General features: G+C 33.8%; 1 protein-coding gene across 1 annotated transcript; it reads left to right on the forward strand.

The window, feature by feature from the left end:
• The first annotated feature begins 328 nt into the window (after window positions 1–328).
• Window positions 329–15,375, forward strand: LOC132045274 (plant UBX domain-containing protein 7). Its single transcript, XM_059435828.1, has 10 exons — window positions 329–587; window positions 7,783–7,907; window positions 8,037–8,162; window positions 10,702–10,897; window positions 11,970–12,047; window positions 12,170–12,238; window positions 13,403–13,546; window positions 13,671–13,794; window positions 14,240–14,502; window positions 14,906–15,375. The coding sequence occupies exons 1-10, from the start codon at window positions 486–488 to the stop codon at window positions 15,068–15,070; spliced, it is 1,392 nt and encodes a 463-aa protein (XP_059291811.1). The 5' UTR covers window positions 329–485; the 3' UTR covers window positions 15,071–15,375.
• Window positions 15,376–15,575: the final 200 nt, after the last annotated feature.

Consider the following 15,575-nt stretch of genomic DNA (forward strand, 5'->3'; position numbering starts at 1 on the left):
AGTTTTGGCCTATGCAAGACACGATTAGTAAGAGACAAAAGAAGTAGTAATACTCTAAATGATGATGATTGGATTCCCAATATCAAAAGATGAACTATTTATACATGCTCTAATCATCAAGAATAAAAAATATTTTTTACACAAGGGTAATTTAATAAATTTTACACTTCATCATTATTTCTTAATATGCGTGTTTTTAGCTAAGGCGACACTTATTATGAGCCGGATAATTTGAGAAGGAGGGAGTATAATAGTGTTGAGAAAATAACTACAAGGGAGCTTCTTGTAATTAGAGCAAAATTATATGGACATATAAATACTAATTCCTTGAAGGAAAAAATCGAAACAATTCCAGCACTTCAGCATCTCGCTAGATATCATCATATCAAATCAGCGTCTTGTACAAGAAATCTTCGCTAAAATTCATCAAAAAATTAGGGTTTCCATTTTCTCTCTTACTATAAATAGTAAACAAACAGCCGCAAATGGACGGCGTTATATCGGCGACGGAACAACAGATGTTAGTTTCTTCTTTCCTCGAAATCGCCGTCGGTCAAACTGCTGATACTGCCAAACAGTTCCTTCAGGTTTTAAAAAAAAAAAAACCCTAATTTTATACTTTATTTAATATCTCAATGCATGTATTTAGTAGATCCTGGATTTTAAGTTTGTCGTTTCATTTTTTTTGAACTAAATGTAGTTCGAATTAAAGTGGTTAGTGTGAAATTGAGTTTTTTTTTTTTTTAAATTTAGAGTTCAATTTTGTTAGCATTATCGTGTTGATAAATAAAATTAATCATTTTTTATTTCTCGAGGTTAAAAAAACCTAATTTTTGACTTATATAATATCTCAATGCATGTAGTTTTGCTTAATGTGTATTTTAACCTAATTTTATACTTTATTTAATTTAACAATGCATGTATTTAGTAGATCTTGTATTTTAAGTTTTTCGGTTCATTTTTTTTGAACTAAATGTAGTTCGAGTTACAGTGATTAGTGTGAAATTGAGCTTTTTTTGTGATATATATTTGAATTTCAAGTTAAAGATGTTAGCTTTCTAATTTAGAGTTCAATTTTGTTAGCATTATCATGTTGAGAAATAAAATTAATCATTTTTTAATTTCTCGAGGTTTAAAAAAACCTAATTTTAGACTTATATAATATTTCAATGCATGTAGTTTTGCTTTATGTGTATTTTAACCTAATTTTGTACTTTATTTAATATCTCAATGCATGTATTTAGTAGATCCTGTATTTTAAGTTTTTTCGGTTCATTTTTTTGAACTAAATGTAGTTTGAATTAAAGTGATTAGTGTGAAATCGAGTTTTTTTTTTTTGAAGTTCGAGTTAAAGATGTTAGCTTTCTAATTTAGAGTTCAATTTTGTCAGCATTATCGTGTTGAGCAATAAAATTAATCATTTTTTAATTTCTCGAGGTTTTAAAAAACCTAATTTTAGACTTATATAATATCTCAATGCATGTAATTTTGCTTTATGTGTATTTTAACAGTTGCAGATTTAGGATTAGTGTGTTATCGAGCTTTTTTATGCTATATTTATAGCTTCTAATTGCTTCGTGAGAGTTGAAGTTTTAATTTTTTTCAGCATTATCGTGTTGAGAAAATAAAATTAATCATTTTTTTTATTTCTCGAGGTTAAAAAAAAAAACCTAATTTGATACTTATTTTAATATTCACAATGCATGTGGTTTAGCTTTATGTGTATTTTAACAGTTGCAGATTCAGGATTAGTGTGTTATCGAGCTTTTTTATGCTATATTTATAGCTTCTAATTGCTTTGTGAGAGTTGAAGTTTTAATTTTTCCAGCATTATCGTGTTGAGAAATAAAATTAATCATTTTTTTTTATTTCTCGAGGTTTTAAAAAACCTAATTTTAGACGTATTTAATATCAAAATGTATGTAGTTTTGCTTTATGTGTATTTTAACAGTAGCAGATCCACGATTAGTGTGTTATCGAGCTTTTTTATGCGATATTTATAGCTTCTAATTGCTTTGCGAGAGTTGAAGTTTTAATTTTTTCAGCATTATCGTGTTGAGAAAATAAAATTAATCATTTTTTATTTCTCGAGGTTTAAAAAAACCTAATTTTATACTTATTTTAATACTCACAATGCATGTATTTAGTAGATCCTGGATTTATGTTTTCCGACTAAATTTTTAAACTAGGTATAGTTCTAGTTTAAGTGATTAGTGTGAAATCGAGCCTTTTTTGTGATGTATTTGAAGTCCAATTTCGAGTTCTATTTTGTCAGCATTATCTTGTTTATGAATAAAATTAATCCTCGAAATCGCCGATACTGCCAAACAGTTCCTCTAGGCTTTGAAAAACCTAATTCTACACTTATTTAATATCACAATGCATGTGTTTTTGCTTTGTGTGTTTCCTAACACTAGCAAATCCAGGATTTTAGTTTTCCGGCTTAAGTATTGTTCGATGGATCTTTTTTTTTTTTTTGGCTATATTTAGCTTCTAATTGTTTTGCAAGAGTAGAAGTTTTATTTTTCACCATTATCGTGTTGAGAAATAAATTAAATTATTTTTGAGCTTTAGTTTTTATTCTAGTTAAACAGAGTAGTGTTTATCGAGCTTTTTTTTTTTTGGCTATATTTAAAGTCCGAGTTAAAGATGTTAGCTTCTATTTGCTTTGTGAGAGTTAAAAGTTTCTGTTTTTCAGCATTATCGTGTTGAGAAATAAAATTAATCATTTTGCTTATTTAAAAACCTATCTATAGACTTATTTAATATAGCATGTGTTTTGCTTATGTGTTTCCTAATAGTACATCCAGGATTTAAGCAAATCTTTTTAACTACGTACAGTTCTAGTTAAAGAGAGTAATCAAACTTTTTTTTTGCTATATTTAAAGTCCGAGTTAACGATGTTAGCTTTTAATTGCTTTGCGAGAGTTGAGTTCTATTTTTTCAGCATTATCGTGTTGAGAATAAAAACCGAATTGCCTTTGATAGGAGCATAAATCATTTTTACGGATCACGTAAACCTGTTTCTAGACTTATCTAATAACACAATGCATATGTTTTTTTTTATGTGTTTACTGATTGTAGTATCCAGGATTAAGTCTTCGTTAGTGTGTGTCTAATTTTTTTTAACTATGTGTAGTTCGAGTTAAAGAGAGTAGTGTGCAATCAAACTTTTTTCTGCTATTTTTGAAGTTCGAGTTAAAGATGTTAGCTTCTAATTGCTTATCGAGAGTTGAAGTTTTATTTTCAGCGTTATCGTGTTGAGAAAATAAAAATAATCATTTTTATTTCTGGAGTTCTAAAAAACCTAATTTTAGACTTATCTAATTGCTTTTCAAGAGTTGGAGTTCTATTTTTTCAGCATTATTGTTTTGAGAAATAAAATTAATCATTTTCAGAATTAGTTTTTCTTCCAGGTTATAAGAAACCTATTTTAGACTTATTTAATATCGCAATGCATGTGTTTTGCTTTATGTGTTACCTAACATTAGTTGATCCAGCATTTAAATTTTCTGGCTAAATGTTTTGAACTACTTATAGTTCTAATTAGAGAGATTAGTGTGTTATCGATTTTTTTTTTTTTAATAGCTATATTTGAAGTCTGAGATAAAGATGTTAAAAAGTTTTATTTTTACAGCATTATCGTGTTGAGAAATAAAATTAATCACTTATTTAATATCACAATGCATGTGTTTTGCTTTATTTGTTTCCTGACAGTAGTAGATCCAGGATTTAAGTTTTCCGACTAACTTTTTTGAACTGCTTATAGTTCTAGTCTGAGTTAAAGATGTTAGCTTCTAATTGCTTTGCGAGAGTTGAAGTTTTAATTTTTCAGCATTATCGTCTGAGAAATAAAATTAATGATTTTGAGCTCTAGTTTCTTCTTTTGTCGAAATTGCCAATGGTCAAACCGCCGATACTGCCAAACAGTTCCTCCAGGTTTCAAAAAAGACCCTAATTCTAGACTTATTTAATATCACAATGCATGTATTGTGCTTTATGTGTATCTTAACAGTAGCAGATCCACGATTACTGTGTAGTCGCGGTTTTTTCGGGTATATTTTAAGTTCAAGTTAAAGATGTTAACTTCTAATTGCTTTGCGAGAGTTGAAGTTTTATTTTTTCGGCATTATCATGTTGAGAAATAAAATTAATCATTTCGAGCTTTAGTTTTTCTTCCAGGTTATAATAAACCTATTTTTAGACTTATCTAATATCACAATGCATGTGTTTTGCTTTATGTGTTATCTAACATTAGTAGATCCAGGATTTAAGTTTTCTGGCTAAATTTTCTGAACTACTTATAGTTTTATTAGAGAGATTAGTGTGTTATCGAGCCTTTTTTTGGCTATATTTGAAGTCCGAGTTAAAGATGGTAGCTTCTAATTGATTTGCGAGAGTTAAAGTTTTATTTTTTCAGCATTATTGTGTTGAGAAATAAAATTAATCTATTTCTGGACCTATTTAATATCACAATGCATGTATTTTGCTTTATGTGTTTCCTGACAGTAGTAGATCCAGGATTTATAAGCTCCCCGTTTAGCCATAGATTTTGAAGTTGAAACTTGAAACTTGAAAATTTGAGTTTTTGAAGTTGTGATTTTTGGAACTTGAAGTTGTGTTAGGATTGGACATGCATTTTACTTGGAAAAAATTTGAAGTTTTGTGAGTGGAAGTGAAATTTCTCCCAAACTTGAAAATATTTTGAAGATAAATTTCCAAAATCTATGGCCAAACAATAGCTAAGTCTCCGGCATTTTTTTTCATCTAATTATAGTTCTAGTCAAAGAGAGTAGTGTATCATTGAGCTTTTTTCTGATATTTTTTTTCTGATATATTTGAAGTCCGAGTTAAAGATGTTAACTTCTAATTGCTTTGCGAGAGTTAAAAGTTTCTGTTTTCAGCATTATCGTGTTGAGAAAAGAAATTAATCATTTTTATATCTTGAGGTTAAAAAAACCTAATCTATACTTATCTGATATCTCATTGCACCTGTTTTAACTAAGTCTAGCTGTGTGTATCTAATTTTTGTTTTAACTACGTTTAATTCTGGTTAATGAGAGTACTGTGTAATCGAGGTTTTTCTGCTATTTTGAAAGTCCGAGTTAAAGATGTTAGCTTCTATGCAGTTAGGGATAATCCAGCCAAAGTAATAGGAGTTAGACCTAACACGAATTGCTTTGCGAGAGTTGAAGTTTTAATTTTTTTCAGCATTATCGTGTTGAGAAGTAAAATTAATCACTTACCTAAATCACAATGCATGTGTTTTGCTTAATGTGTTTCCTAATAGTAGCAGATCTAGGATTTAAGTCTCCAATTATGGATTTGGAGTTGTCTTTAACTACGTATAGTTCTAGAGAGTAACTTGCCATCTAGCTCTTTTATGCTATATTTGAAGTCCAAGTTAAAGATGTAAGCTTCTAAGTGTTTCAAAAAATCTAATTTTAGACTTATCTAATATCACTAATGCATGTATTTGGCTTTATGTGTTTCCTAACAGTAGCAGATCCGGGATTTAAGTTTTCCGGCTAAATTTCTTGAACTACGTATAGTTCGATTGGTCTTTTTCTGCTATATTTAGCTTCTAATTGCTTTGCAAGAATAGAAGTTTTAATTTTTTCAGCGTTATCGTGCTGAGAAATAAAATTAATCATTTTTGAGCTTTAGTTTTTGTTCTAGTTAAAGAGAGTAGTGCGCAATCGAGCTTTTTTATGCTATATTTGAAGTCTGAGTTAAAGATGTTAGCTTCTAATTGCGTTGCGAGAGTTGAAGTTTTATTTTTCAGCATTATCAACAACAACAACAACATATCCAGTATAATCCCACCAGCTGGGGTCTGGGGAGGGTAGAGTGTACGCAGACCTTACCTCTACCTTTTGACGGGTAGAGAGGCTGTTTCCGATGGACCTCCCCGCTCAAGGAGAGATGAAAAAGCATCAGGAATAATAAACAGTAATAATAGGCAGTAATAGCAGCAAGATAATAGGATATCATAGTAAAAGAAACAATCAAATAGTACTAGAGATAAGAACAAGCAATTCAAAGCAGTATAAACAGGCATGGCAAAAATACTACAGAAAGCAAAATAATATGATGATCGAAGTACAAGCAACAACAAAAATAATAACAGGACAAAAATGGAATTGCCTTTGATAGCAGAATAAATCATTTTTACGGATCACAAACCTATTCTAGACTTATCTAATAACAATGCATGTGTTTTTTGACAGTAGCAGATCAAGGATTTAAGTCTCCGGCTAAATTTTTTGAAGTAAATCTAGTTTGAGTTAAAGGGATTAGTGTACCATTGAACTTTTTTCTGCTATGTTTGAAGTCCGAATAAAGATGTTACCTCCTAATTGCTTTGAGAGGGTTGAAGTTTCATTTTTTCAGCATTATCGTGTTGAGAAATAAAATGAATCATTTTGAGCTGTAGTTTACGTTCTTGGGATTTTTTATTTAGATCTTCTTCGTTAAAGATCCAAGCTTTATAAATAAGAATTTATTTTGTTAAAAGAAAGAAAAAAAGATTCGAGCTTCGTAAAGGAGAATGTTAATGGCTGAGGAGCGATTCCATGATAGCTCTACCACATAAAAATTAGCTCAAAATTGGATTGGAAATTGCTTTATTTCATTCTTGACCTGCAAATTTATGATGTCTTCCATGAAGGTATGTTTTTTTTTTTAGATTATGGCTTTAGGCTCATATAACTCATTAATGAACAAAGATAATAGTTTGAGTGTATACAAATTTGTGAACTTGGAATGATAATTGAATGATCCTTCCATTTACAATAGCAATGGGTGGATAAAGTTAGCACCTTTGGGGCGCTAGTCAAGGATGCATATGTAGTCGAGGTGCAAGCAATCTTGCTGACATAACCGTTATGAAAAGTAGAAATTTTTTAGAACCTTTGGGGCCTAGATTTTATGTTATGATGTATGCCCTATTTTATGTCCTATCTTTATCTTGTTACTAAAATATGAGATTATGAGCCTGTTTGGATGGGCTTATGCCTATAAGCTATTTGCAGCTTATAAGCTAAAAAAAATAAGTTGGGGTAGTCTAACTTTTTTTTTTTTTACTTATAAGCTGTTTTCAGCTTATAAGCTGCTTTAGATAAGCTAAGTCAAATGGGCCCAATTATTTTTTTGAGCTTATTTTAAGCACAAAATGACTTTAAGCTGGCCAGCCAAACACTCAAAAAAGCTAAAAACAGCTTATAAGCAACTTATAAGCAACTTATAAGCCAATCCAAACGGGCTCTATGTCAATCTTATGGAAGTTAAAATGAATTTAGAGGTTTCTTTTTGTTTGGCAAAACATGTTCAACTTTTAGGACAAGAAATAGATGGATGAGAGTTGTACATTAGATTTCGTACTTTTGCTTGTCGTTATATTAATTGAGCCTTCCCTTTTGTCGGAGCTTCTGATTCTATACCACTAAAAAGAATTTCCACAAGCTTTGCCGATAGCTTAGTTTGTGATTTTTTAGTTGTTTGGGTGTGGAGAGATATTTATTTCATGTATTGGTAGTAACATGAGTCAATGGGTGGAAAAGTAAGCAGATAATGAAATGTAGAGGGTTTTGTTGGTACTGATGGCATTGACTTTCGTTTGATTTGGCTATTTGTTGGCTCTTGCTGCATCTTGTTTTCATCAGGGGCCTATGCAGAATACTGAATTATAGTGCAATTGAGATTGATCATCTTTCTCCATTTTGGTAATTTTTAGAGCCCACTTACTGTATGGCGGCGATTGTAAATATTCTGTGCATGCAGGCAACAAGCTGGAAGCTTGACGAAGCAATTCAGCTTTTCTACATCGGAAACGACGGTGGGGCAGCAGCATCTTTTAATTCTCCACAATTGGGAAATGATGCACTTCTTGGTGACCCGAGCTTGAGGTATTTTTTGATATAGATACACTGTGTGATCTTTCTATTTTAGTTATTCCTTTGTCTTTTTTTTTATTTTTTTATTTTATATATATATATATATATATATGCAATTTTTTGTTTTTGCTTATGGTCCAGTGAAGCTGTGAAGGACTCAGCCACAGCTTCGGCAGACAACAGCTTGGAACAAGACGATGGAGATGATGTACGACCACCTTTACCTGTAAAAAGGGAGGTTCTTTATGACAATGCCGTACTATATGGGTATGCTGTTCCAGTTCTGATGCTTCCAAATCTACTATGGTTGTCTATATGTGAGCCTTTTGGTTTTGTTTCTCATTTTCTCTTTCATTCTCATGTTTTTACTGGACGTTAGCTTTCCATGTGCTAGAAATATGAAGAACGTGAGGTTTTAGGAAACTGTAAAAGCAATGTTCATCCACTGGAGTAAACTTATATCCTCGCTGTAGGAGTAAGAATGTGTTTTCTTAGTGTTGGGCAAATTGATCAATATTTGTTTGTTTTTCGATTTTCTTTTTCATTCTCAAGTTGGGCTCGAACCTTTTTTTTTTTTTTTTGGGTTGAAGCAAGGGAGTTGTTCATCCTCCGCAATCTTAGACTAGATTCTTCCACTTTGTTTGTCCCTGAGCCTAACTCTGGACCCCTCTTATTGTTTTACACCCATGAGGGAGATATGTTGGTGAACCCAAAAGTGCTCTCTAAGGCCTGAAATCCACTGTAGCACCTATTGTTATTAGCAGCTTCTTTAATGAAAAGAGTTCTATTTAAATGCTCCCACAGTTTCTTTTGATTGGTCCAATGCTAGTAGTCCACATAAAAGTATACCAAGATCAGGGTCCTCAAACACATGCTTACATCGTAGATTGAAAAGGGAGTCAGAGGGAAGAAGAGAAGCAGTGTTTGGTTAAGCTGTAATTTCTCTTACATCTCATATAAATAAACCGTAAACCCTAAAGTTGCTTACAGAAAACAAAAAAACTTCAGTTGTTATTAGGCGTTTGGACATGTGATTTGAAACCATGGTTTGAAACCATGATAGCGTTTGGATATGCATTTCATCTCATGGTTTCAAACCATGGTTTGAAATCCCAAATCATCCAAAAAGGCATGATTTGGGGTTTCAAACCATGGTTTCAAAAATTTAAATATAAAACTTGACCCATAAGTTTATATTTTGTAAAAAAAAGACCCATAAGTTAGTAGATATTTTTAACAATTACTCCCACCAACCATTTACCAACCTTTATTTATGTCTTACCATGTGGGAGGATTATATTAAAGAGTAGTTACATTACTATTCATGTTAATTTTTTTTTTAATTGAAATAAAGTTTGATCAATTGATGTTGTATTTTTTAGAAAGGCCTTCTAGTAGCGTAGTAATTTTGTTATGAACTATGACTTACTCATTTGGTAAGATTGTATAAGAATTGAGAATATTTTGATAGTTTTCACAACTTGTGGGGTTTTTATGTCTATAAGAAAAAATACAGCTTAAGAAATCCAAATTGCATGTCCAAACATGGTTTCATCTGATGGTTTCAAACCATGTCCAAACGGCTCCTTAGTTTACAAAGTTTTGATTTTGGAAGTTGCTTTTAGCCTAAAAGTCACAAATATTTCCTTATTATTAACAGAAACAAGCAAAATCGTATCCAAACAATCCTTGTCAAAAAATCGTATCCAAACAAAGTTGTTCTGTCTCAGAGTTACTCTTTTCCCTCATATTTTTTCCATCACACCAATCCTCTAGGTTTTGATAGAGCAATCTTTCTCCCTTTTGCTGTTTCTGGATTTAATATTGTGCATCCAGAGCAATCTTTCTCCCTTGTGTTTTTTCTGGATTTTTTTCTGGCTTTAATATTATGCATCTCAACTCAAACTTTTGGGGTTTGGGGATATGGTTTCTTCTAGAAATCATGTCTTCTCTGCACACTTCAACGCTCATCAGCGACAACAAATTTGGAGATTTTAGTGTAACCCGTGGCCTTCCAACATAGGAGAAGCTCCAATCGTCCTTATCAAAAGGAAAAGTTCAGACCATTGTTCTTATACATATGGAAACAAGATGCATAATAGAATTAGTAAATTACAAGCAGAGACCTGCAATCCTGAACCACTGCGACCAGCTTGATCCGTATTGTAATTTTGACCTTTTTTTGAGAATACCTTTTTTTGAGAACGCGATTTTTTTAAGACAAAAGTAGAATACAGATCAAGCTGGTTGCAGTGATTCAGGATTGTAGTTCTCTGCTTGTTATGCTGCATAAGAGTAGTTCGACACTCTTGTCTTATGTGAGGCATCATAAAGTTCCCTCATGTAGATATTTATCCAGGGAAAAATTCATTTCCTCATTATTATTGATATCTAGCACTCGGAATAATTGATGCTGCTTATAAATTAAAACCTACTGTGGTCTTCTTCTTCCTCGTCCTGTCTTTCTCTTTTTATTATTATGGTTGTGATGCGATCAAGTTGTACTATGAGCTGTACTCATTGTTCTCTCAGTGCAAACAACTTGACTATGATACCTCCTTCACTAATGGTATGGCTCTTTCTTGCCCCTTTTTTGGAATATATGGAGTGTGAGTCCATGATGTACGTGCCTTAGATATTGAAAATTGCTAATTGACTGTCCTGACAAAGAATACTAGCGGTTGTGTGCATTGCTTTGGAGTCTGGGACTTCTCTTGACGTTTCACTTTTTAATTTTTCTTTTTAAGTTGCTTCCCCCTTCCATTGGTACCCTTCTTTTGTTAATTGGGTTTCTTGTGTGCTTTAGTTCATCAGGAATGGGAGGTTCATCACGTGAACCTCATCTAGTAGTTCCCTTCCGCAACTTTGAGCAGGAAATGAAGCGTCCAGGAGTCTGGGAGGCGGATACACGTTCTACTTCTACAGCAGATGCTGCTCAAGATAATCTTGCTTCTTTGTATCGTCCTCCTTTTGGCTTGATGTACCATGGGCCTTTTGAGAAGGTAGATGGATCTTATTACTGGAAATTGTTGCTCAGTTTCCTTCTTTCTTTTTTTAATCAAGTATTATTCATTTCCTTCTTAAGTAAAACTTTGTTTCTGCGGTGATTTTCCTCGGCCTTGTTGCTCTTGCGAGGACTTCTCGTGATTTATAATTTTAAAATTTATTCAAGGTGTTTTCTGGCAACTAGCGAGTAGAGGAGTGTCAAATCCATATGTTTGCCAAAGAATCTTATAATGTTGTGGCTTTTCAAAAATCAAAACTAACTAGTAACAAGAAGTTTTCCCCCCTCACAACTTATGTGAAGTTGGGTTACTTTTGTTCCTTCCATCAAGTAGACGGCTAGATGTTAATTTTTTTTTTTCTTCTTATTGTGCTTCTAGCATTGCTTATTTACCTTTTGTTTTATCCTAGTGACCATATTCTTTTACTAGTAATTTGCTATCATGCGAGCATTTCCCTCTTTGAGTTGGCCTATCAGAAAGAAAAAACGAGTGAATGCGCTAGATGTCTATCGTTTTTTTCAAATTACTGGTACTGGCTTAGAGTGAGAACCCAGTCCATAGCTTTACTTACCACCTACGAGTTCTTTTTTTTTTTTTTTTTTTTTTTTGGTTGTTGATTAAAGGGTATTTGCATTAATAACTAAAAGCACAAAAGTAATCAAAAAGAAAAGAAAAGAAAACTTAAAGCACAAACCATATACGATAAATATACTAAAGTAGGGACTCTTATAAGAACAAGTATCTTTCCTTAAGGAGTAGCCTACTATCTCTATGTATGGGGATATTTTGAAGCTTCAAGAAGAAGTAGGATAATTTTAGGAACTTAGGATCTATGAAATGGATCATTTTTTCCTTTTAAAAGTAAAACTAAGTTGAGTAGCCATCTTTATTAATGTTCTGGAGGCCTAGTACTAGTTTACTGGATTGAACTGATTCTTAACCCCTGTGTTTTATGTCTATCAAGCTGGTTGTTCTAAACTGTGGAGAAGAACAAGATCTTGTGGTCAATGGTTGCTTCTCTCTTGTTTTAACTGTTAAACTAATTACTTTGGATCCTACTTAATTGCAGGCGAAAGATGCTGCTAGAGCGCAGAACAAATGGCTCTTGGTGAATATGCAATCCACGCGTGAATTCAGCTCACATATGGTATGTCTCTTGCCATCTCCCTCTTTAAACAAAGATACTGGGGACGTTGTAGCTGACACAATATGCTATTTTCATTGTTATGTGCTTGACTCACTTTTGGTTTGTGTAACCTGCTTTTGAAGCTTAACCGAGACACTTGGGCTAATGAGGCTGTTGCTCAGACTATCAAAAGTAACTTCATCTTCTGGCAGGTTGGTGCTATTTCTTTCTTTTAAACTAGTTCTGTAATCAGAATTACATGCAGTTTTACCTGTGTGTCTCATCTATTATCTGCTTACAATAAATCAAGTACTCATTTCATTATCTCTTTATTATGCTTATCTACACATGGGGCTGACCTTTTGACAATGTTGCCATTATGGGTAACTAGTACATTTGCTAGATATATCCTCCAGAGGTCACTAAATTTGTTAGAACTTCTTGTGCTGAAGTCTGGTAGAAATTTGGCTCTGTATGTCATCATGTTAGACGATATGAAATGAATATTCTGGTCATGAAAGAAAGAAAAGAACAACAGACTATATGCGTACTTTTCTGCATGTAATGCTAATGTGACTGACTAAAGTGCGAGCTTTTATGGTGCCACCACCCATTTTAAGTTTGTAATACGTGAGCTTCTTTAGCCTTGAGCTTGAACAGCGAAAGAAAGCAGGAAAACATGATGGTTCCGCACTCACTCAAATGAATGCATGGCATGCAGTCCTTACACTTCTAAAGGTGCCTGGGTAAATGGTTGGAGACCTTAATTGACTAGCGTACATTGTAAGATGTAAGAGTTGAGAGTTCTTGAGAGAACTTGGAAACAGTTATTAGTGTGAGTAACATTTTTAACAGACTAAATGGACCTATGGACCCAGGGAAAGCTGCGTACAATAGACCCTTGTGGTCCCGCCCTTCCCCGGACCCCGCGCATAGTAGGAGCTTAGTGCACCGGCTGTCTTTTTTTACTAAATGGACCTATGAACTGTTCCATTGATAGGGCAAAGTTTCAGCTAATATATTCATGCTAAACATCTGGTAGAATGTCTCACAATCTTGGCTTCGTACTTGAAAGAGCCAATAGGTGTAATCCAGAGTATTATGTGGAAAATGAAAATATGACAGAAAGGATAAAGGCAGTCTCCTTTGTTCTATTTGGGGTGATTTTAGGGAGGGGCTACTAAATTACTGTCATTTACTGGGTGTCCCAAAGGACTAAACTACTCTTATCACGTTATTGGCTGCATGATTCCGAAAGTAGTTGCTTGATTACTTCCGTGTTTTCCCTTTTTTTGGCGTTTGAGTCAAGAGTGATTAAAACTCTGAAATGTCTTTTCTATTTCACTGACTGTTCTTTTTTGCTTGTTTGCATGCAGGTGTATGATGATACTGAAGAGGGCAGCAAAGTTTGCACGTACTACAAGTTAGATTCTATGCCTGTTGTATTGGTAATTGATCCTATAACTGGTCAGAAGATGCGTTCTTGGCGTGGAATGGTTCAGCCAGAGACCTTGCTGGAGGTTTGTTGTTGTTCCTTTACCGTGGTCTGTTTTCCTACATAAGTTCTAGGAGTCGAATAACTCTTTGTTTATGGCCATCTAACATGACTGAGGGGAACCGATATATTGTTGTATTCTGATGCAGGATCTTCTATCTTTCATGGATGCTAGCCCCTCAGAATTTCATGTTAATCTATCTCATAAACGACCTAGAGAAACTCCTCAAGAACCTCGTCAACCTCAACCTCAACCTCAACCTCAACCTCAGAGTAAGTATAATGTTTTTCTAATGCTGTTTAGTCGGGTTATACAAAGAAAAAGGTTTCGGTGTTTTGCGTAGAGCTTAATATTGCAAAGGCAAAGAGAAACTTTTCGGTGAGGTGACACTCCAGCTTCATAATATGGCTTCGAAACACATGTAAAGAGATCATGACAGTTAGCGAAGTCTCTGTATCTTTCATCTTGATTTAAACCTTATCATGCAATGAGTTGCGTCTGCAATCCACCTCAGCCACTACATCACTGCAGAGTGTATGTAACTTACCTGCGTATAGACTAAGAGTTCTTTGTCTTGACCAGCAGCCACATTGCACATATCTCAAGTTGATAACCGTCACCTCCACCCAATAAAAATAGAAAAGAACAGAAAATATAAATAGCAGATACCTACCAAATCCATATTGAATCTCCTTTATAATGCTTTGTTTTGTGCAGATGAAATTGGAGAAGAGGATGAAGAACTACAACGAGCACTGGCAGTCTCTATGGAAGGCATAGAAGATCACGGTTCAGTTGCCACTAAAGAGACTAATGAAGTCAGTGATGATGTAAAAGAGGAGCAGTTGATAAAGAAGCCTTGTTATTCTCCTCTACCTGAAGAACCCAAGGGTGACAAGAACCTCCTCTGCAGAGTTGCAATTCGCTTTCCTGATGGCCGCAGGCTTCAAAGGAATTTTTTACGAACCGACTCAATCAAGGTAAAGCTTTATTTTAATTTTTCTGTTTTGTAGAGTTGATTCCTCTCTGGTTTGGCTTGTGGTTTATTCTGATGTGATCTTCCAGAGTCCAGTCTTGTAGAGGCTTACATGTCAGCTTTGTCCCTTTTCGTGTGAAAAATGTTCTTGGCATATAGAGAGATACAAATTCTGTTGAAAGAGTTCAGCGTATGATATTTACATTAACAGAAGTTGAATCTCCCAAGCTGACGAAGATACGGCATCTTAGTTACCATATAATATAAGAAAACGAAACTTTATCTGATAAAGGCACGACACTCTTTAGTCGTGTAGTGATATCCTCTTCTTTTGATACAATTTGTGGTACCTTTACAAATATGATTAATTGAAGTCCTCTGCCTTAAGCTATCTTTTCTCTTTTCAGCTGCTATGGTCCTTCTGTTCTTCTCAGCTCGAGGAAGCCAAGACAAGGCCTTTCAAATTCACGCAAGCCATCCCAGGTGCATCGAAGTTTTTGGAGTACGATAGCAACTTAACCTTTGAGGAATCTGGTCTTGCCAATTCTATTATTTCATTCACTTGGGAGTGAAAGATGGATTGACGTAAAGATGTAAACTGCACATTTTATTTATGGCTACTGAGTAAAGGATGTTGATGCAGGAGGCCTTGTTCCTACTGCTCGGGTGCTTTCTGCCTTCCCTACTTATTTAAGAACCAAAAAAAAAAAAAAAAAAAATGAACAGACAAATTTTCTTTCTGCCTTCTCCATTAGCTGTTATTTTGCTTTCAAATGTAGTATCTCGGCTTTGAAGTTGTATAAGATGCTATTAAGTTTGTACATTTTGCTAAACATGTACATAATTATGGATAGTTCTTTGTGTCTTCTGGTCTGTACATCTTCTCTGTGTTATCTTTATTACCATATTATGCTATTGTTTGTTTAATTTTCCCATTGCAAAATGTAATTTCTTTTTTTCTTTATCTGCATAATTTGCGCTAGATGTTTTAGACTGCTGCCTGTTGGTCTCCCGTGACAATACTTGTTTGGCGCCCATAACTTCTTGACATACCATTATATAGCTTAAAGATATTGG

The sequence above is a fragment of the Lycium ferocissimum genome, unplaced genomic scaffold (genome assembly GCF_029784015.1).
Source record: "Lycium ferocissimum isolate CSIRO_LF1 unplaced genomic scaffold, AGI_CSIRO_Lferr_CH_V1 ctg640, whole genome shotgun sequence".
In the NCBI taxonomy this organism is placed as follows: domain Eukaryota; kingdom Viridiplantae; phylum Streptophyta; class Magnoliopsida; order Solanales; family Solanaceae; genus Lycium; species Lycium ferocissimum.